General features: G+C 48.9%; 1 protein-coding gene across 3 annotated transcripts in view; it reads left to right on the top strand.

The window, feature by feature from the left end:
- Window positions 1-23,924, top strand: part of LOC139059353 (methanethiol oxidase-like) — a 423,146-nt gene that overhangs the window by 320,936 nt on the left and 78,286 nt on the right. The window contains exon 1 of one of the 3 annotated variants that reach the window (XM_070537647.1): window positions 11,116-11,164. The exons of the other annotated variants lie outside the window; for them this stretch is intronic. Within the exon in view, the coding sequence (XP_070393748.1) occupies window positions 11,131-11,164 (34 nt within the window). The 5' untranslated portion in view covers window positions 11,116-11,130. Of the gene's footprint in view, window positions 1-11,115; window positions 11,165-23,924 lie in introns of those variants that run through there. 3 annotated transcript variants of the gene reach the window in all.

Here is a 23,924-nt window from a genome sequence, read left to right as displayed (position 1 = left end):
GAAAGTCCTTCGAGCCAGGCGGTGGAACTGGGTAAGTTCGTTGAACGTCGTCATGCGGTCCTTGGCACTACACCAGGTTGGACGGTCGGTTGCAGCGGCGCGGTTGGTTAGCGCTCGCGCCACTGCGTTTGCCGTCTCGTTGTGGTTATCGTGCTTCTCGGACGCATCGTTGCCCGCGTGCGCCGGGAACCACTTGATTCTAACACACCGATTCTGTCGTTGCATGTCAGCCGAGCACAAAACGCGCACAGCCTCACCACACACTTTGAAACTTACTTGAACATCGTCAACAAGAACGAAATAAGACATTGCGCGTGGAACGACTTTATGCAGGCTGTTCATGTTTACAATAAATAGTGTGCAACTAAGTACGCCCCCTTGCCGAACACCAATTTCTTGGGTGAAAGATTTAGATATTGCGTTACCAACTTTTACGCGAAAAGTGCGGTATAGACAGATAGCTTTCAATTGTGTTTAGCATGTTCCCGCGGACACCCATCGCGGAAAGATCACGGAGGATTCCGAATCGCCACGTCGTGTCGTACGCTTTCTCTAGGCCTAGAGATACTGAAAGTGAAAACTGCTTATGAATGAATGCATCTCTAATGTTTGCCTCAATGCGCACAAGGTGGTCTATTGCCGACCATCCCTCTCGGGAACCACACTGAAGGGGGTCTATTTTGCTATTACTATTTAGGAAGCCGAATACGCGTTTTTTCATAATAATATTTTTTATCATTTTAATGATGAATAAGAATTTTTTCAAAAACAGACAGCTTGCTAGTGCTATTGGCCTCTAGCTGCTGGCTAAGGCCGGGTCTTTCCCTTGTTTAAGAACGGGGATGACTATAGCTTCTTTCCAGGACGGTGGAAATTACCCCGCCGCCCACATGGTATTGAAAAGGGATTGGAGTTTGTCCAGTGTTTCAGGGTGTAGGTGCCGAATCATTTCGTATATGCATTGTTTGCTATGTTTGCTATGCACGCACAATGAGGCCACTGTAACCCATCACCCCTATGTTCCCATGTATTATATCGAATATGAGAAATATGGAGCACGTGTTTCATTTTTATTGCGATAGAAATTATGTGGACATTGCAAGCGAATTTTCGCCGTCGCTGTCGGCAAAAAAATGTTTCGTCTTTAGAGTTGTCGGTGTATATACAACAATGGTAAGCAGGCTCTAAAAGTGGGGCATTTTACTATAACGTCGTATTGGTTGACAGGCGTGCGTGTATGTACAGCATTATGGTAATCTGTTGTACACTTAAGAGCACAGTCTTGCGTAAAACCAGCCCAGTCTTGCAATTCCCGTGCAAGACTTAGCCGACCTGATGCACTAAACGCGCAGTACTTCGGTAAGCTAAAACACGGTTAAGCTGTACAGTGACCCTATGCCTTGCGAATGATTTTTTCACACGTGCGGCTACGTGAAGCAGTTGAAAACACACAAACCAAATTGACAAGGAAATGTGCTGTCAGCCCACTCTTATGATATATTAAATTGGTATTTTGTGCTGTCTTGCAGATATCGCATTGCACGGTACTTGTTATGCATGAATAAAAATCCGAAAAGCCTAAAACAAATCATTATACGCTATTTATACAAAATTTTGAGAATGCTGCAGATCTTACGTCAGAGGCAGCACGGAAGGAGTAGTGACATGTTTGTTCGACCATACTGGAGCCGCCTCTGCATTCCCGGCCAAAATATAAAGCATCTGACACCGTAGGCAGAAGGGTATAAAAAATGAAAACGAAAAGAAAAGAAAAGGAAATCAAATATACATAAGCATACAATTGTCAAAGGACATCCAGCCTCAACTGCCGATAGTAGTAGTCAAGAACTTAACCGATCTTCTAATCTCATATTGAAAGTCTGTGCCAAGATGAGGGGTTACTGGCCTCATCCACAATAATTTGCCTACCGTTCCCGGGCACTACCATGGCCTACTTTTGTTTCCGGTGGTTATGGTGCCTTTTGCTGGTCGTACTCTTTGTGAAAGCACACTGCCTAAGCAGTGAATTTATGTCGCCAGTTCAAAAGGCTTCAGAATAAAGAGCTGCAGGCGAGTTCTGTCCATGCGCATGCGCACTTGAGAGGTGATAGTGCTCTCGTTTTCAAACACGAGATATTTGCACGTAAAGTTTAGTGCACTAAACTGTGCGTGAAAGAAGACTTCCGACGTGCCCCCGAGGAAACATGATTTACTCGGAAAAGGAAATCTGTGATAAGGTGTGCCACGCAATTAGCTAGGCTCATAAATCTCTAGCCTCTCTACGTACCCAGTCGATCTTTTTCGCTCCAATTCGGTTTAAGCATATCTAGTGGTTATCGCGAATTTGGGCTGGCGACAACTGAAATTAAAAACAATGACAAGAAAGTCTGTGCGCATTGCTGCTGGTTCGATGCAGGTCTTCGCTTTTCACGCCGCCAAAAAGTTTTGGTGACGTGCGGCATGTGGAACATTTTATATACATGTATAAAAATTTAAGGGCTTGTCATGGCATACGGTTTCAGGTCCCCTCCCATGTCATAGGAAAAGTGCAGGGAAAAATCAATAATCGTTATATCATTTGCCTCAAGAAATGACATAAATTATCACTTCCTCGCCATGGCCTAGCACTTTCTTTCAAGTTTTGTATTTCCACCTGAACCACATGCTCAAGCCGCAAACAATGAACTGGCATCGAAGCGTTCGAATGACGCGAGTATAGGGTACCTGCGACTGTCCATACAGCGCCGTGTCCTATATTATGGGCTGAGATTACACGTCGTCACGCGGGCAGGATTGAGATCGACCGGTCGTGTATGTAAAGCCCCTTGATGTTTGAAAGTAGTGACACTCTCCTCCTCACGGCGCTTTCCTCCTCGATTCTCCTCGCCCGCCGACTGCGCACGGCACGCTATTCCTCCTTGGCTACCGCGGACGGGCCGCAGGATTCTATGGAGGCGTGTTATTTTGGGCCAGTTGCGCGCCCCAGTGGGGTTGAAAATTTTGAGAAATGCTAACAGCAGCATCGATAATGCTAGAGGCAACATTTATGACGAGGTTGGTTTTTTCCTAAAGCCGTGTGAACGGAGTATACCAATGTAAAAGGAGCTTTTGAGGCAAGTTCTATACTCCAGACAATTTTTCTGCCGCATGATGAGATGCTTTATTTCGTGCGTCTGATATAGTATTGCTTGTGACACATCCCTTTGTGTGTGGCTTATTAAGCGAAAGCCTTAGACCTCTGTATCAAGGTCCCGTTGTGGGCTACAGAAAATATCACGGGACTGAAGGAAGGCGGGAAGCGAACCAAAGCATGTGCAGCCGCGCATAGGAGATGATTAATGATTAGCAAAGTAATGATTGATTAGGATTGGATTAAGATGAATTCGGGTGTATTAAGGAGGGTTAAGGTGGATTAAAGTTGATGAAAGTGGATTACGGTCCATAAAGGAGGACAAGGTTGGATTAAGTTCGATGAAGGTGGGTTAGGGTGGATGAAGATGTGTTGAGGTGCATTAAGGACGATTATAGTGGATTAGGGTGAATTAAAGTGCATGAAGAAGGATGAGGATGGATTAGAAGGATTAAGGTGCAATAAGGAGGATTATGGTGGGCTCAAGTGAATTAAAGTGAATGAAGGGGGATAAGGGTGGACTAAAGTAGATGAATATGGATTAAGGTAAATTAAGGACGATTATAGCGGATTAGGGTGGATTAAAGTGGATGAGGAAGTAGTAGCGTTGGTTAAGGAGGATTAAAGTGCAATAAGGAGAGTTAGAGCAGATTAAGGTCGATGACGTTGGATTAGGGTTCATTAAGGCGGACCCTCGTGGATTATGGTGGATTAAAGTGAATGAAGGAGGATTAAGGTCGATGAATGTGGGTTCGGTGGATTAATGTGCATTAGGGGGATTATGGTAGACTAATCGGGCTTAATACTCAATGAACCCTTATTCACCTTAGTCCACCCTAATTCACCTTAATGCTCCTTCATCCACCTTAATCCAGCTTAATACTCCCAATCCACCTTAATACAACCTAATCAATCTACATCGCCCCTAATGCACCTTACCTACCATATACGTTCTTAATCCTCCTTTATCAACCGCGATCCATTAAAATCCGTCTTAATCCTCCATAATCCACCCTAATCCTGCTTAATAGTCCCAATCTACCTTAATACACCCTAATCCACCTCTATCAAACCTAATCCAGCTCTATGGTCCCTAATCCACCTTAATCCGTCTTAATTCTCCTTTAGCAACCATTATTCACCTTAATCCACATTAATCGGCCTTAATCCTCCTCCACCCATCTTAATCCTTATTCATGCATCTTAATCCTTCTTAAGGCACTCTAATACACCTTAATCTTCTTTAATACACGCTAATCATTAATCCTCCCTAATCCATTTTATGTCAATCACTAATGATTCATTAATTAACTTGGGCAATCATTCTCTTATGCAGGCGCGGACGTGATTTGGGTCACCTTTGGCCTTCCTTGGGTCACGTGATACCTCCAGTTTACAAGGCGACTTGAAACAGAGATCTCAAGGCTTTCGCCTTAAAACTTCAAAAAAACTCAATGTTGACTAGCTAACGCTCATCACCTGCAATAACACGGGTATACTTGCCACTAATTTTTTCAGGGTGCAAAGCACAATCTATAAGGCTGCACTTCCGAGTGAATAAGAACAGTTCGCGACGTATGAGGGGAATATTAAGCATACTGAGGACAACCGCAACATAAACGCTGGTGAGCGTTTATGAGCGTGGTGAGCGTGGTGGGCGTGGTGAGCGGAAGAATGAAAAAAAATCTGTCAGCGCGGGCGAAAGGAAACAGGGAAGACCGTGTTGTCTAACAGTCTGTCTACTATAAGGAAAGAGAGAAGCTATTCAAAGCTGGAAAGGGGCGAGGTAAAGAAACGAAAGAGAAACCAGGGCTACGTGATAAACGAAATAATAATAATAATAATATCTTCTTTATTTTCCATCAGTGATGGAGGAGACTGCGGGTAAAAGTCGCTTTGGGCAAGCGACTTGACTAGAGCCCGCAGCCTCCTTTACAAGGCAAACAGCGATTGCACAGGAGGCATATATATACATAACAATTGACTATATGTGAAATATGCACAAATATAAACGCAATAAACACAACTTATCTGAAAAACGCTCTTCAATTATTTAGGAAAGATTGAATGACAAAATGTTCACGTAAAGTTCGTACACCAGTTTTATAAATGTCAAGACCTGATTGCAGAAACAAATTTAAAAGTGTTGGTAGTGTGTATGATATTTTTTGTGTAGAATAATTGGCACGCGGAGTGACCACCTTCCACTGTTCCGTACACCTTGTAATGTAAGAATGTGTGTTCATGGTGAGATTAGATAATTCGTGAAGAAACTTTAAATTCTCTTTTACCTCCCGTTTGAAAGCTTGACTTAACTTGTAATTATAAAGGTTAAAAACGGGTATTACATTTGCTATCTGAAATAAGTCTGATGTGTGGGCATTGTAAGGCAGGTTAAATAGTATTCGCAAAAATTTTTTCTGAAGTATATGTATCTTTTCTAGATTCGTATGTGATGTGGTACCCCACACGAGCAGGAAATAGAACTGAGATTTGCATTAGAGCTTCAAAAAAAAAATGAAAGCAAAACTCAAATTTGTGTTGCACTCTTCTTTTGTTGAAAATGAAGTCGCACGTGACTAGGCCTGCTAAGTTGCGCCCACGATGGTGATGATGATGATGACTTCAAGGATTGTCTCGCAAATGAGCTGGATCGCTCCCAGAAAAGCAAAGTCACCCATTTATTTCGTGGCCTCTTCAACGGTTTTAATACACGGAAGGATGACTGCATATGTAATAGGGAGTTGCGAATATCAAAAGTTTCGAATACGAATCGAATGGGAATCGAATACGAATACTCTTCTTTGAATACCGAATCGAATAGCGAATAATCGTATGCGCATGCATTTATTAGCAAGTTGTGTTAAATTGTTATGTTGGAACATTGCAATTACATTATCAGCGTTAAAGAAACTACACTAGTACGCTGTTATACTAAACCATTGTGTATTTGGCTCATGTTAACTTAGCAAACTTAGTAATTCCCACTAGCTGTCCTCGCCAGCCTGTTCCTTATTATACCGCATCAAATGCCCGTAAGCTCGGAGGTGCTTGACCCTGAGCAAGTAGTCAGTCGCCACACTTGCTGTCAAGCAATAAGCTCAGAGTTGAAAGTTACACTGAAAAAAAAGAAAGAAACAAAGAAAGAAAGAAAGGAGGAAAGAAAGAAAGAAAGAAAGAAAGAAAGAAAGAAAGAAAGAAAGAAAGAAAGAAAGAAAGAAAGAAAGAAAGAAAAGTACACCCTGGGTGTCAGCAAACCCGTGCCCCTTGCTACTGGGAAACCTGCTTTTCCGCAAAGGGAGCCGTTTAATGGCTAAGCGCGCTTTACAGGCGAAATTTCGCCAGCAGCGCGGAATTATCACAAAGTTCAGCACAAAAGCGCCAAAAATCTTTAGAATAGATAAAAACAAATGCTATGAACCATGTTTGTTCCTGCACAGCCAGCACTATACTCGATTAGATTCGGATATTCGTATCCAACCCAGTATTCGACCATTTTCGAAGATATATTTTTCGAATAGAATACGAATATTAAAAATATAATATTCGAACTTTTCGAACATTCACACATCGTTAACAAGTAAGTATTGTTGATATAAATTAACTAGTCAGAACTCAGACGAACTGGGCAAATACAGTTGAAAAAATGGAAAAAAGAAAGAATAAGGCCATGAATGGATGGATGGATGGGATTGGACCTGACGAAAAGGGACCGGACGGACGGACAGATGGATGGATTGCAACTCCCCGGTTGTTGAATGGGATGGCATGATCACCTAACATGACAATTATGATTTTGCACACCATCGCGGTGTGTAAATCATAATTGTGAGCGTTCACAAATGATAAACGTTTGCACATCGTCCACAGTCGGGCATATTGAAAGCTAATCACGGAATCTCGTTTAGGAAAGTGTCTCCCAGGATATGTAAAAACGTCTTGAAGGAGATCTAATGTAGCCATTTTTATAAGCGCTATGCTGGAATGTTTCCCTGAACTTCCTCTGCAACTCTGCGCCGTTGCTTTTTTATTTTATAGAAACTTCTTTATTTACCGCGAAAATGACGCACCATGAACACGAATGACGTTGCGCTACTTCCAGCCGTGGGCTTATTGAAACAGCTAGTGCGACTTTTATACGTACGCATTTCACAACCATCACTTCCACCTCCAACTAAACATTACCGCACAGAAAGGTATAATCCCCTCATCCTGGAGGACAACTAAAGCTACTTTGACGCATGTGTCCCCTGCGTGATTGATAAGTTACGCTTCTAGTATAGATGTATTTTCCTCTCCAGTTTATCGTGCGATTTTCTCAGGACTTTGTTAGCTTGAGAGGCAGTGTCACTGGCACCTCTTACAGTGGTCGGTCGGATGCCCAGCGGATCGATTGTTCATAATCAAGTGTTGTTCACGTGCGTTTCATTATAACAACGGTCCATTTGCCTTACGTATACTCATTTGGAAACCGGAGGAATTTGGTATACTGTTCCTATCTTGTAATCGGTGTATAGTATCCCGACTTTCTTAGGAAAGTAAGTTTTCTCCGGCTTTCTCATCATGGAGCAAATTCTTGGCTGCTCACAAGAGGCTGAAAAAAAGAAAGAACTGACATTATTCGCGATGCCTGCGATCTATAGGTGGCGTGCGCGGTAAACCAAGACGGCGGTCCAGAGGAGGATCGCGGGCGAAGCGGAGGTACGGTGGCTAGAAGTTGAGGTGGCGCCAACGCCCGCATGTTCGCGACAAAAGCGCGCTCCTTCGATTGCATTCCGTGGCGTCTGTGTGAGATGCGCGTGATCATGTGGGCCACTTGTAGGGTGGATGCCTTGAGTAGGGGGAGGGTGTGGGTGCAGCGTTGGTTTGACTGTATCCACATCCCCAGGATTCTGATGAGCGTCGTTTCCGGTATCGGCTTCCCCTTGAGGTAGACTTTGAGCTTTAACTCGTCGCTGGTGGGGACTGTGCGGTTTTGCTTTCCTCTCCAAACTCTCAGGAGCTTGCACTTCTCAGTGGAGCAGGCTAGCCCTCTTGCTCTGACGTACTCCTCTACACAGGTGGCTGCCTCTTTTAACTTCTCTTGTTTCTCTCTGAGCGAGCCTGTGTTAACCCAGATGGTGATGTCGTTGGCATACATGGCATTGTTTATGTCGTCGAATTCTTTTAACTGTCTTGCCAAGCCAATCATGGCTATGTTGAAAAGCGGGGGGGGGGGGGGGAGATGACCGACCCTTGAGGCGTCCCATTGTTTTGAGCAAGGAACTTCTCTGATCGTAGCTCTCCCATGCCAGTCGTTGCTGTTCTGTTTGAAAGGAAGGTTTTGACGTGGCCGTAGACTCTCCTCCCGCAGTTCAGGTCGTTCATGCCCGTGGGGATAGCCTCGTGGCTTACATTGTCAAAAGCCCGTTTGATATCCAATGCCATTATTATATTCTCCCCGCTCCTGGGGACGTTCCCGAGTACTTCTTCTTTGATTTGAAGCAGTACGTCTTGGGTCGATAATTTTGCTCTGAAGCCGAACATGTTGTGGCGATACAGTTCGTTGTCCTCCATGTACTGTTGTAGTCTCAGCGTCACCACTCGTTCGTACAGTTTTGCCAGGCACGATGTGAGCGAGATCGCGCTGAGGTTCTCAATTTGCAGTTTCTTGCCCGGGTTAGGGATCACGACTACCTCCGCATGCTCCCACTCCTCGGGGACGGTCTCAGCTTCCCAGTGTTTGTTGAGAAAGTCGGTTAATTCTGCGACTAACTCTTAGCTGAGTTTGCGGGTTAGTGCGTTATTGATTTTGTCTGCACCCGCGGCCGTGTTTCTGGTTGTGTTTCGAATCTCTGCGTAGACCTCTTCTCGCGTGAGAGAACCTGGGTAGTGACCACTACATACTCAAGGCGCCAGTAACTTCTGACAGGCTAAGGCGTCAGCTGGGATCGGCAAAAATTACGGACTGTAGCGCTTTTCGAGAGGCATGCGATAAGAATCTCGCCAAGGACGAGATCTAATCGATAGAAGAGTGGGAAAGATGCTCAATGAAAAACAGCGCAAGTACACCAAACAAATCGCGCGAACGACGCAGACGCCCGAGGTAGACGCCAGACTGCTCAAGCTGTGGGAAGCTAAACGCGGGCTCACCAAGAAGTGGAAGAAACAAAAATACAACAGGAAGCTAAAGATAAAGATCGCAGAAGTCACAGCGAAAGCAGAGAAGTACGCGGCGCAATTGGCAAGGCAAAATTGGCAGCAATTCAGCGACTCCCTCAACGGAACTTTGAACACAGCGAGGACGTGGCATAACCTCAAGGCTCTCATAGATCCGACCAAGGCAGAAAACAAAACCATTTACCGGCTCACCCACCAGTTCGAGGGACCAGACTCGGAACTCCTGGAGAAGGTGCGCGTTAAGTGTTTCGGGGACACGAACCCAGCAGCTTACTCAGAGCGCTACCGAGGAAGAGAAAACGTTAACCTGGTCAGCACTTGTAAATAATATTTGCCATTGTTTCGGCATTTACATTGTGCATCAATCTAAACCTTCGTTTTTTTTTCTGAAATGTTTCTATGTGCTGATCTATTTACTGTATATGCTATTTATTTTCGGGCCAGTGTTTCTATGGTTTTCTTTTCTTTGTTGATTTCTGATGTAAGCCAATTTTATTGTTATATATTACTTATTGCTTATGTATCTTCTGGTTTCTCGAAATCTATCACGTTGAAGCAAAAGTAATCCTTTGTTGACAAGTATTCTGAATAATTGAATTTTTCGTTGCTGTGTGCCGTGTGTTAAAGATTTGTTTAGCAAATATGCTTGTGAATGACATGTCATGCTGCCTCTAACTGTAGGGGCGCAGAGGTTCTGTCAGGCATATTGCCTTTACCTCTGCCCCCTACATGGAGAGAACCCGTGAAACAAACAATAAAGAAGTGAGGTGAATATTCTATTGTGTGTGAAGTCAGTACGGTAGCCCGTACTAACTGACGAACTGCGCAAGTGTATGGTGGACGAAGGCGACAAATGCCGCCATCAGACGGCAACAGGCGCGACCCTCACATCGTGTATGCAATTCGCCACCCGCGGCAGCATCTGGCATTGAAACGCTGCGCAGAAGTCGGGCAAGCGCCGCATAAAGTTCGTGCTGCGGGACAGCTGCTTGAGCTGCTCGTGCCTGAAGCACACGTATCGCACGTAGAATAGCATGTAGAAGAATTGGCTCGGCGAAATGTACAACAAGCTCCACATTCTGACCGCCCTGTGCCACCCGGCTCCCGCCACGGCGCGCACCGTTGAGCGCAGCGACAGCGCCGGGTACGGTAACTCGGTGGGATCCTCGCGGCCGACTTGACCCTGTATACAGTCCATGTGACCGTTAAGCACTTGCAAAACCGCCTTGCTCCAGCCTGGGTGCTCGAAGATGGCCTGCCAGAGAGTAGACGCCAGCTGGACACCCACCAGCGCCGCAGTGATGTATGTTTCGCGGCGGGCTTCGACCCTGATATCTGCGTACAGGATGGGTGATACCACGATGGCGTCCTCCAGGAGTAAGGCGTACGCATCCAAGCCCCTTAAGCGAGTCCAACTCTGAACACCGAGACCGCGGGCGTCGGCGTGCAGCAGCGTCTTGCGCTGAAAAGCTCGGACGGCGATGACGTTGGCGCAATAGTCTTCCGTCAGGTTCGGCAGGAAAATCTGGTACCAGTGCGACAGCTGCGTGGGCAAGAGCAACCGCAGCCGCGAGATCAAGGCATGCGCCTCCTTGGCGTCTTCGGGACTCGCGAATATGTCGGTGGCGTCCGCGATGACTGCCGCGGAGATGGAGTCGTAGAGGGAGCGGAGTGTGTCGTCTCTCTCTTGGTTCGTGAACTGGTGCACTGATACCAGGTCCCACAATTCGAAGAGGTGACTGGTGTCGGTGTCACAGAACTCGGTCCATAGCGCGGTGCCTTTTTCCGCTGTGCTGTCTAACAGGAACCCTGTTTCGAAAAGGGCAGCCGTGGTTCCGGTGATGAGGAAGGCTAGTGATGTCGCATGGAAATATGGTGAGTCGAGTACGTCGAATACCGTCCGGATGACACTCGCGTGATTTACCGTGACCATCATGGTGTCGCTGCAGCGGTACGAGCAGACGTCGTTGATGTGAAGCCGCCACTCATCGAGTGATGCTCTCGGGAATAGCTGGCCGAGTACGTCAAACCCGCCATGTAACGGTTCTGTTTTATCAGTCCCCACGCTCGCGTGGTACAGCCGGAGTCGTAAATCTGAGAAGCTTTTGCTCGTCACGTTAACTCCAAAGCGCTGGCTGACGACCGATATCGAGTGGTCGATGAGGGTGCTAGTCGGTTTCCACCGGATGTTCCCAAACTTTCCATATTCAGGCGTTTGGTAGACTGTCGTGTTGAAGGGCCCTTTGTTAGTCTTAAGGTTCACTTTTAGGCGGAAAGTGAGCGATATTCCGTACTTGATCTCCAGTATACCGGCGGTGTCGACTACTGGAAAATCGGTTCCACCACTCCACCTGGAGAACATGTCGGCGACATCGTTGACGGCTTCCTTTGTGGGTGACAGTCCCTTTACGAGTACAAATAAGCAGCTGAGGTAGTAAGCGTGTAGGACGTCGCTTGCAGGCGTTCGTAAGGTTCCCTGCAGTGTTGGATACAAGACCTGCAAGCAGAGCGAATGCTATCGCTGAGTCGCTGCGAAACAATCTTAAGCAAATGCTGGTGGAAGCGTTCGTCATGTGACATTGGAGTTGCACAGTTAGTACGAAATTTGTGCAGCCTTATAGTTGCAACACAAGCAGAATTCGAAAATGTACCTTGAGGACGCATTTCACTACGAATAACACTATAGATGCTTTCCAGCATTGTTAAGCAGCCGAAATGAAAGCAGGAAAAGTACTCCTTTTTGGACAATGATACACGGTGGAGTGCCATGCGAAAGAGTCTTCCGTGGAGCCATAACGTATATTGGACTGCCTTTGTTTAAAGCGACAGCAGTTTGTTATTTCCAAACATTATCGCATAGCAACAAAGTCATAGCGCATCTATCAACACCCTGAGAGCAGCGAAGCGTTAGACACACGTAAAAGGTGTCTCAGACACGTGAATACGCGTCCGAAATATGCGATGTAAATGGATTTGATAAAGATGTCATATTTTATTTTTCTCCGCCAAATGTCGGTCACGCAGACAGGCAAGGCACTTTTATTAAGACGCAGTTATTCCGCCGGCCGCCAAGGAGGGCTGGGCTGGTACCGACCAGCTTATTTCTAAATGCCCCTAGGTCTAACCGACCTGCTTTTTACCAAGTGTGATTTGATCCTATTAGATCATTTGGCATGTGAAAATAAAAATACCTGCCCACGGAAGCCTCTGGAAAGCACCTGATGTTACAGTAAAGCGGGCGGCGCAGTATCTGCACAGGGGCAGCGGGAGCCAGTGCTGGAACCACAGCCGGATCCAGGGTGTTCCGATGGTTCGGGCCACCGAACCCGGAGTGTGCCGCGGGGTGTACGTATACAAGATCGGCGTAAACCGTCGGCACGCGGAGGCCAATGCTGCCAATGTATACTAAATAATGCCACGATGTTTGAATTTACTTGTGCCGATTTTCACGAACTTCGCGGCCTCAGTTGCAAGAAACTACGCGCGCATGCCTAGATAATTTCTGTGAACTGCCGGCCACATCTTCTTGCGATAGAATTTATATGGACACTCCAGGCGCATTTCTGCCGCCGCCGCCGCCGTGATGTTCCGTATAAAGTCCATGAGCGATAAAACCACCGCCCTGCTCCGTATGCTGTATGTGCGAGCGAAAATCTTCGATGGTGACCCGGCAAACGCGGTTCAATCTCGCGTGCGGGAGCAAGAAACGCCGGCCAGAAGCGTCTCGGGCGACTGCTAGGGTGCCTCGATGTCCTCCTCGCCCGCTGTTTCGTACAGAGCGAAGACAGCCGCGGCGTCTACTACGGCGTTGGGCACGCGAATGGCGGACGCCGTAGTAGACGCCTTTGACGGACGTCGTATATAGGGACGCCTTGCCGGCCTTCATGTGTCTTGAAAGCAATCTGCGACGTGGCCAAAGTGCGCGCCCACAAGGGCCTCATCTTCAAAACGATCTGCGATGTTTGCAGAGTGCGCGTAGTGCCGGTAGCTTCGTATGCGCTGTGCTTTCGACGTTTCGTTCGCGTTGAAGCGGGAGCTGCTCGAAGGTCAATTCGTTTGCTGCTTCCGTGATTCCTCAGTCCAGCATTTCGACACCGAGTTTCCGTGCTCATCAAGGGAGATCTGTTCATGTTTAACTGCGTGCGCGTGACACCGCGCTTGCTAATTTAGTTAAAACACGTTGACGGGCTAGTTGGTCTGAATCCACGATAGAGTGTGCAAGAGCGACTGAACGAGGACGTAGAAAGAAGCAGACACACAAAGACAGCGCTGTGCCTGTTGCTTCCTGCGTCCTCGGTCGCTCACGCTTACATATTCAATCTTTGTTAATTTAGTGAGTAAGCGAATGTTTACAAGTCTAACGGCCAGGACAACTCCTATGCTCGCAATCGGTTCTTCCAAACTGCAACTCTTTTTCTTTCGAGCTATTGTGCCGGCTGACTTTCTCTAATGTTATGCAGCGCTCGCATACCTCCGCATGGAATAGCTCAGTGTTGGCTTCAGCGAGTCCATCTGGGTGATAGCAGGCGTGGTCCAGGAAATTGTTGCATGCGTTCACGGTGCGGTTGGCGCGCCGGTACATCTCGACGACGAGCTTCTCGCAGCAGAAACCCGGCGTCGACGGCAGCGGAGGTGGCTCGTCCGTTTCGCGGTGGAGCGCGTGGCGCAGCGCCCACACGGTTAGGCCTAGCGCGGTGGCCAGGATCGCCGCCCAGCACACGAACTCCGGCGGAACGGGGCCGAATAGCGTCTTGTAGCCGCCGCGTGGGTGTTCAGCGTGGGCCTGCGTCCGCAGCGCTGGTCCAGGGTCGGTGTCGGTCATCCCTCGGCGCCGTCCTTGCGAGAGAATCGCTCGTGGCGCTATTCGCGAGAGCAGCTCGTGGTCGCTTCTTCTTGCGGCTCGCTTGACAGAAAAATTTACGATGTCAGTAATAATGATGATGATGATTGTCAGGCTATTGAGCATACCGATAAATAGGGAGTGAACCGAGAAGCGGCGATATATATATATATATATATATATATATATATATATATATATATATATATATACATACATACACATATATATATATATATATATATATATATATATATATATATATATATATATATATATATATATATATATATATATATATATATATAGAAATAGATAAGAGTTCATAAATGGTAATGGAAGAAAAAGAGGACAAGTCATGCAGGGTTGCTCGAAGATGAACGTAATGAAGCTCAGAATCTTCCCGCCCGGTCGCCTCGTACTGTGTTGAATGGCTCGTTAAAGGCGACCCACCGTATGTGCTGTGGTATCGCTCCAAGTACGCCGAAAGGACAAAACTACGAACAAACGGCTTCGTCCCTTAGGCCTGCCGCTTGAGGATGCCCACGATATCCTATTCTCGCGATAAATATGAATAACCGCGATGCAGTTAAGTGCATACCCGTGAATACAGTTAGGTCGGTCGGATTTTCGGCGAGTAACATACGAGCAGAACATACGTAGAACTGCTATATGCGCGCTGCAGATGCAGTGACCACCGATTTGTGTTTACGTAGAGGGTCTGGATTGGACTTGTCTTGAAGGTACTGGTAGCGAGACGGATGCCCAGAGGGTGGACGGATGGATGGATTGATGAAAAACTTTATTAGGGTCCTTTAGGGCGCGCCCCAGCGCGCAGCGGACCGCTCCCACGTCGGGACAGAGAGGCCGAGCCTCTCCGCCGTGTCGCGGGCCCGTTGGACAGCCCATAACTGTTCTTCGAGGTTGGGGCTGTTTAGGGCAGCATCCCAGCATGAAGAAGTGTTGCTTTCATCGCCGCCTAACGCGGGACATCGCCAGAGCATGTGAGGTAAGTTCGCTAAGTCATTGCATAGTGCACATGCATTTGTCGTCTGAATTTCGGGGTACATCTTGTGAAGAAGTAGGGGGTTTGGGTATGCCCCCGTCTGTAGAAGCCTTAGTGTCAAAGCCTGAGGTCTATGGAGTTTGCAATGTGGGAGGGGGTAGATCCTCCGAGCCAAGTAAAAGTGCTTAGTAATTTCGATGTACGAGGAAGGAGAGTCCCGATTGTCAGTACCCCCGGCGTCACGCTGCCCGGTAGCTACGCGGTCGATGATCCCTCGCGCAGCTCCGTGTGCTAACTCGTTGAGGTTGGGCGGGGCACCCTCGATCTGTCCCATGTGTGCTGGAAACCAGATCAATGTGTGTGGCTTGATCTCTTTGATTTCTAATGTCCCTAGGGCCAGCTCGGATCTGGTTCCTTCGACAAACGCCCTAACAGCGCATATCGAGTCACTGTAGATTGATGTCCTCTTGTCGTCACATGAGGCCATCGCTATTGCAGCCTGCACTGCGATTTCAGAGGACGTCGTCCGAATCGAGATTGCTTCGTTATTTATCTTTCATGATTTGTGCTAACTACAGCGAAGGCCTGTCCGTCGGCGTAGCGCTCTGCGTCTACGAAACTGTTCGAAGCCCGTTCACGAGCGTTTTCCAGGAGACCACACCGTTCTTCAACCCCCGACAGACGGACGAGCGACCCACGAGTTATTAACGACAGGTCAACAAATACTACAGGACCAACGTCTCGGAAGAACGCAATACGCTTCCCCACACAAAGCTCTCAATAAACTCCAGGCAAGGGACTGGCGCCGCCTGCAAACTAACACATACCCACACTTGTCTCGTGTACACGCAATCTCCCCAGACAGTTATACGTCCCGGACGTATCCCTGGTGTAGCAACCACACAGCGACACTCGCGCACATAACACACGAATGTACCGACCGTCCGGGCGTCGTAATTTCACCACGAGTCACAACACACACACTCACTACGTGGTCTTTGAGGCGAGACTCTCCGAACTGGACCTGGGAAGCCAACTGGCGACCCTTGACCAGCCCGGCGAGCCGCGATCGCCAGTGGAGCCCTGTCAGATGGAACCACCCAGGAATAAACCGCGCAATGGTTTCTGCAATAATAAAGTTCCTCCTCCTCCTCCTCCTCCTCCGCCTCCTCCTCCACGAGAGGAGGAGGAGACGTCTTCCCACGTTGTGTTCAGGATGGACGTTTCGTGGGATCGGCCGACAGTGATGCGGTCCCGCTGCTCTCGAGGGATGCTGCGGAACTTTGTTTTGATTACTCTGGGGGGGGGGGGGGGAGGGGAACGCCCAGCTCGTGGAAGATGTGTCTTCCAGCTTGTGTGGTAGATAGCCTGACGAACTGGGCCCCCTCCTGTGCTTCCGCTATTTCCTCTAGTGTGTTATGCATGCCAAGTTGAAGTAAGCGTTCCGTGGGAGTGTATATGGGGAGGTGGAAATCTCGCTGCATTGAGGTTATTCGCTCCGATCTTTGCCAGTTGTGCATGGCCGCGACGTAAGTGAACCGACACATTACGGACGCATGTACCAATCTCACGAGGTTATCTTCTCCGAGGCCTAGCTTGTAGAATTTTTAACGCACTTGGTGTTGCAGAATTATAAAGTATTGCTCCGTGCTTGATTGTTGTCTCCAGCTGTTTTTATTGTGCTGGCATATCATGTGTGAATTGTATACCCCCCTCCCCCCCCCCCCCCTTGTTATGTCTTTCGCGGACTTAGGGGATTACAAAAATATACAGGCGGGAGCGGAAAAGACTGTTGTATAAGTTCAGAAGGCACTTTCGATCACTACCCCATGTAGCGTGTGACAGCAGCTTTAAAAAGTTCATTGTTTTCAGACATTTTATTTTCAGGTTTTGAATATGGGGAATAAATGTGAGCTTTGAGTCTAAAGTGATTCCCAGGACTTTATGTTGGCTGCTCACAGAGAGTTGGTGTCCCTTTGATGCTAATACTATGCAGTGGTGCTACCCGTCTCTTGTTTGAGAATAGCACGCAGGTACCTTTTTGGGTGTTTATTTTGAAGCCGTTCTCATCCGCTCATTTAAATAATTTGTTTATACCAAGCTGTACTTGTTCGCAAATAGCAATATTGCATGATTTGAAACTTACTTGTATATCTTCAACATAAACGGAATAAGACATTGCGCGTGGAACGACTGTATGCAGGCTGTTCATTTTTACAATAAATAGTGTGCAGCCAAGTACGCCCCGTTGCGGAACACCAGTTTCTTGGGTGAATTATTTAGATAAAGGGTTACCAAATTTTACGAGAGAAGTGCGGTTAGACAGGTAGCTTTCAATTGCGTTTAACATGTTCCCACGGACACTCATGGCGGAAAGATCGCGGAGGATCCCAAATCGTCATGTCGTGTGGTACGCTTTCTCTAGCTCTAGGTCTACCCTATCGCTGAGTCTCCGCTCTTTAAGATAGGCTCACCCATTTTGAAGAGTATATTCGCACGACATTCACCAAGACAATTACCGACCGTTTCATAGCAATTGAACAGACGTGCCAGCAATTAACGACGACAGTACAGAATTTGGCAACGCAAATGGCTAACTTTCAGCAAACATGGATAGGACATCAACCATCGCAACCACAACAGCAGTGAAAGGCCTCCTGGTCTGGCATTGGAATTGCAACGGTTTTGCTGGGAAAAAGGCTGCACTTCAGCAACACATAGAACAAGTATCAAGAAAGCCAGATATCATGTTGCAAGAGACCCTCATTGAGGAAGTAAAGCTCTCAGGTTACCGGTCCCACGCCAGCCCACCAAGCTTCCGGACCGCGGCCGGCAGTAGCGGCAGGGGAGTTTGCACCTTGGTGAGAAAAGGCATCACGTACGTCGAGCACGAGTTATTGAGCAAAAGCCCAATCGAGCACACCATGGTAGAGGTGGTTACCGGGAAAAAGCAGAAGGAAAGCTCTTTTCTGGTAAACGTGTACAGTAGCCCTTCACACGGAAAGCAGAAATTCAAGGCACTGTTACACAAAGCGTGCAACGTCGCGTGGCCCGACAACAGGCTGGTAATCTGCAGGGACTTCAACGCGCCAGGCTTGAGCCTGGGGTTACCCCAAAACATTGGCAAAGGGCAGGGACCTAATGCAAGATGCTACCGACTTGGGACTAAATCTAATTACCGACCCAGCATACCTTACTTGAATCGGCAACTCGATCACCCGAGACACAACGCCCGATCTGACTTTCGTCAGGAGTAATGGCGGTGGTATGGCGGACTTCGAATGGCGCAACACGGGCCACGAATTGGGAAGTGACCATTACATTGTGGAGGTCGCTGTCCCGCTCGGTGGTACCGACGAAGTTGGCAGAAGCCTTCGGAAACATAGATTTACTGACTGGGACGTGTTTCGAGGATTGTTACCCGAGGAGCAAACCGAAATTACGGACATTGAGAAGTGGTCCACCGAGATTTTAAACAAGGTAGAAAAGGCCACCAAGGAAGTCGAGACGGACGAGCGTGTCCACAGGGTCGACAGCCGCCTCGCCCACCTCATCGAAGCCAAGCAGTCCATCCTGTCAAGGTGGAAGACGCAGAGGACAAACAGAAAGCTACGCAAGAAGGTCGCCGAACTCAACCGCGAGATCGAGTCCCACAGCCGAGTGCTATGCACACAGCAATGGAATGAGGTTTGTAACGCAGCGGACGGCCAGATGCACTGCGGCAAGACGTGGAGTATGCTGAGGCATCTTTTGGATGCGACCACGACCAAGTCTCACCAGCACCACAACATGGCCAAGATCATCCACAGGGCCGTGACCGAGCACGGGGAAGACGAAGTGAAGAAACGCCTCGACGACAAGTACCTCCCGGTCACTCCCACAGGCACGCACCCGGACTACCTAGGCGAAGCAAACGAGCGGCTAGATCGAGACATTGAAGTATGGGAAGTACGGGTTGCCCTGCACGATCTCAACAGCTACTCCGCCGCTGGTCCCGACCGCGTTACGAACAGAGCGCTGAAAAATCTTAACGAAGCGGCGATAGAGAACCTCACGGCATACTTCAACACTTGCTGGCGAGGCGGATCATTACCTCGGCAGTGGAAAGTAGCCAAGACCATCTTGATCCCCAAGCCGGGCAAGCCACCCAACATTGAGAACCTCCGGCCGATATCGCTTACGTACTGTGTGGGCAAAGCGTTGGAGCATGTACTCATGAACAGGTGGCAGAGGTACCTGGAAGATTCGGGGCTCTACCCAAACACCATCATCGGGTTCCGAAACAAGCTCGGAACTCAGGACGCCATGATACAACTGAAAAATGACATCCTCGATTACACTACCAACACGAAAGACAAGCGAGCCATCTTGGGTTTGGACCTGCAGAGCGCTTTTGACAAAGTAAGACACTCTGCGATTCTGGCCCAGGTGTCACGGCTAAACATGGGCAAGAGAACTTATGCGTACATCAAGGATTTTTTGACGGAGCGGACTACTGAAATCATCGCCGGTGACCTGCGGCTCCAAAAGAAGAAGCTCGGCAGTGTCGGGACCCCCCAGGGCTCAGTCATCTCGCCATTGCTTTTCAACCTTGTAATGATAGGGGTGGCCGAGCGCCTCTCACGAGTCGCGCGGGTCCGACACACCATCTACGCCGACGACATAACGCTCTGGGTCCCAGGAGGAAGCGACGGACACATCGAGAATACATTGCAAGAGGCGGTTGACGCTATCGAGGAGCAGCTGGACGGGTCTGGGCTCGTCTGCTCCCCAAGCAAGTCTGAGCTGTTGGTGGTTCCTCCGAAAAGGACAGCTAGGAAGACGAAAGGCAACGAGCCCGCGAGAGAGCAAGACACAATAAAGATCAATACGAGCGGTGGTCACATGATCCCGGCTGTCGAGAAGATCCGAGTGCTGGGGATGCTGATTGAGCGCAAACGAGTCAACGGCGAGACGGTCAACCGTCTGGCGGCCAAAGTCACCACGGCCATCCGCCTCATAAAGAGGGTGTCGCACAGAACAGCAGGCATGAAGGAAGAAAGCCTCACCCGGCTAGTGGAATCCTTCGCTATAAGCCACATTAGATACGTTGCTGCTTTCCACAACTGGAGGCAGTGCGAACGCAATAAGATCAATGCGCTCATACGCAAAGCGTACAAGGCTGCACTCGGACTTCTCGACTGCACAAGCACCGACAAGTTCCTGGCCTTGGGAGTGCATAACACCCTGGAGGAAATCGCCGAGGCGCAGAGGACCGCTCAGCTCGCGCGGCTATCAGAAGCAAGAACGGGCAGACAAGTGCTGCGTGACCTACGCCTGGGACCAAAGGAAATGGGACCCGAAAATACAGAGGAGCCTGTACCGGACGCAATTAGTAGACGGCTACGTTTATGTCCGGTACCAAGAAATATGAACCCTGAGTTCCACAAAGAGCGGCGGGCGGCGAGGGCCGAGGCGCTCATCGATCTCCATGCCAAAGACAGGGGTGCCATGTTTGTGGACGCGGCAGAGTATCCACATGACAGAAAGGCATTCGCCGCTGCAGTCGTCGAGGCATCGACCGGTGCAGCTAGAACAGCGGCGAGTATGCGGACTCGAGGGGCGCATCAAGCCGAGGAGGTGGCCATTGCTTTGGCCATCGCCGACCCCGAGTGCACGACTGTGCTCTGTGATTCTAGGACGGCAGTGAAAAATTACGCCAGAGCAAGGGTGTGTGGTGAAGCCGCGCGTGTGTTGCGTGTGGTCGATCTCGCGACTGAAAGTCGGTGTGTGGTGATAAAGTGGTTTCCGGCCCACATGGGCAGTGATGTGTCGGATTGCGGCAACGCTAACCACAACGAAACGGCGAACGCGGCGGCGCGAGGACTAACCAGCCGTGCCGCTGCTACTGCAGCCGACCCGTCGTGGTGGTGGGAAACCAAGGACAAAATGACTTCCTACAATGAAATTGTGAAATGGTACCGACTAGAGCGAAGGACTATGCCGCCACCTCATCCGGGCTTGACCCGTAAGGAGGCGGTTTTATACCGACAACTTCAAACGGGGTCGTTATTCACCCCGGTGCTGATGAGGCACGTGTGTCCAAGTGTTTAGGAAAGTGATCTGTGTTGTGTGTGCCGAAAGGAAAGAGCCACTGCAGCTCACATCCTTTGGGACTGTGTTAAGAATCCGCATGAAGCTGCAACAATAACAACGATCCCGCCGCGGCTCGAGGCCGCAACGATATGCTATGACCAAGATGTCCAAACCCAGGCGGTCCAGCAGATCTCAGCGGCCCTCGAAAGGCAACGACCGAAGCGAAACCCGAGGGAGGCTGCCACCCCAAAAGAGGCGCAGGCGCGGTCGACCAAAGGGAATAGTGCGGCCGCGGCCGAAGTAGAGGCGCCACACGCTGCGAAGACGTCATGGCCGCGTCACGGTAACGCCTCCCTAACAGGGGAAGGCTAACCGTTCTGCAGGCGTTCAGAACAAAGTTTCGTCACTCACTCACTCACTATTTAGGAAGCTGAATAAGCATTTTGTCATAATAATCATTATCATTTTAATAATGAATGAGCATTTCTTCGAAAAATTTGCACAGACAGCTTGCAAGCGCTTTTGGCCTGTAGCTGCTGGGGCTTTCCCTTGTTTAAGAACAGCGATGACTATAGCTTCTTTCCAGGACGGTGGAATATACCCCGCCGCCCACATGGTATTGAAAAGGGATTGGAATGTGTCCAGTGTTTCAAGGTTGTGGGGCTTCGGGCTAACGTGCCCGGACCCGGCTAGCTAAGGTCTAAGGAGACACGTAGCTCGTCCCCACTCCGCAGCGCACGCAAAGGGGCGCCGCGGCGGGTTCGCTGACTCACCGGCAAGGCGTAGAGACGACTCCAGCCGTGGCACCAACGAATGGGGGTTTATTCCCTGCTATGTACAATATGCGAGTACAATACAGGAATACGGCACTGGGGTGGCAGCCGCAGACTACGGGTGAAAGCCCCCGGGAAGTCTGCTCCGCCACGCTGGCTCTTCCGAGCAGGTTCGCCACACCAAAGGGGGCCGCCTTGCTCAGAGGGGCGCGGGACCAAGAGGGTCCGCACGTCCGACAGCCAAGAGCACCGAAAGTCAATCTGTCCGGGCGAAAGCGCCCGCGCACCTCCGATGCTGAAGGAGAGAGAAGCCGAAGAGAGGGCGAGAGGCGCCCGCTCCTCAGGCACTGTTCTTACGCGCGGCGCACGGCGTAACGTGAGCCGCGCGCGCAAGCAGCAGGCTCCGCGTCGCGCCGGCGCCCGCGGCCGCGGGGAATGTACGCTATCCAAAATAAGTCTTGGAACTGCGTGTCCCCAGCGATCGCGCGGCCGAATGGCCCAAGTCGCACGTGAACAGGAGACAGGGGTCCCAAAAGGGGTCCCCACAAGGTGTAGGTGCCGAATCATTTCGTATATGCATTGTTTGCTATGTTTGCTATGCACGCACAATGAGGCCACTGTAACCCATCGCCCTTATGTTCCCATGCATTATATCGAACATGAGAGATCTGGAGCACGTGTTTCATATTATACTGCGATAGAAATTGTATAGACACTGCAAGCGAATTCTTGCCGTCGCTGTCGGCAAAGAAATGTTTCGTCTTTAGATTTATCGGTGTGTATACAACAATCGTAAACAAGCTCTCAAAATGGGGCATTTTACTATAATATCGTATTGCTTTACAGTCACGCCAAGTATGTACAGCAATATGTAATTCTTTTATACACTTAAGAGCACAGTCTTGCGTAAAACCAGCCCACTCTTGCAATTCCCGTGCAAGACTTAACCGACCTGATGCAGTAAACGTGCAGTACTTCGGTAAGCTAAAACACGGTTAAGCTGCACATTGCCACTGTGCCTTGCGAGTGCTCTATTCAATACGTGCTGCTGCGTGAAGCAGGTGAAAACAAACAAACAAAATTGACAAGTAAATGTGCTGTCAGCCCACATCTATGATATATTAAATTGGTGTTCTGCGCTCCCTTGCAGACATCGCATTGCAAGGTACCACTAGTTATGCACGAATAAAAATCAGAAAAGCCTAAAACAAATCATTAAACGCTATTCATACAAAATTTTAAAAACACTGCAGATCATACGACAGAGGCAGGACGGAAGGAGTAGTGGCATGTTTGTGCGACCATACTGCAGCCGCCTCTGCATTCCCGGCCAACATATAGGGCGTCTTATACCGTAGGCAGGAAGGTACAAAAAAAAATGAAAAGGGAAAGTAAATCCAATATACATAACCATGCAGTTGTCAATGGGGGATCCAGCCTCAACTGCCGAAAGTAGTAGTCAAGAACGTAACCGATCTTCTAATCTCGTACTGAACGTCTGCGCCAAGATGAGGGGTTATTGGCATCATCCACAATAATTTGCCTATCGTTCCCGTGCACTACCATTGCTTACTTTTTTTGTCCGGTGGTTGTGGTGCATTTTGCTAGTCGTACTCTTTGTGAAAGCGCACTGCCTAAGTAGGGAATCGATGTCGCCAGTTCAAAAGGCTTCAGAATAAAGAGCTGGAGGCGAGTTCTGTCCATGCGCACTTGAGACGTGATAGTGCTTTCGTTTACAAACACGAGATATCTGCACGTAAAGTTTCGTGCACTAAACTGTGCGCGAAAGAAGACTTCCGGCGTGCCCCCGAGGAAACATGATGGACTCAGAAAAGAAGTCGGTGATAAGTTGTGCCACGCAATTAGCTAAGCTAATAAATCTCTAGCCTGTCTACGTACCGAGTCGATCTTGTTCGCTCCAGTTTACTTTAAGCATAGCCA

The sequence above is a fragment of the Dermacentor albipictus genome, chromosome 4 (assembly GCF_038994185.2).
Source record: "Dermacentor albipictus isolate Rhodes 1998 colony chromosome 4, USDA_Dalb.pri_finalv2, whole genome shotgun sequence".
NCBI lineage: Eukaryota > Metazoa > Arthropoda > Arachnida > Ixodida > Ixodidae > Dermacentor > Dermacentor albipictus.
Note: the sequence above shows the minus strand (reverse complement) of the source record. Positions and strands in the feature narration are given on the sequence as shown.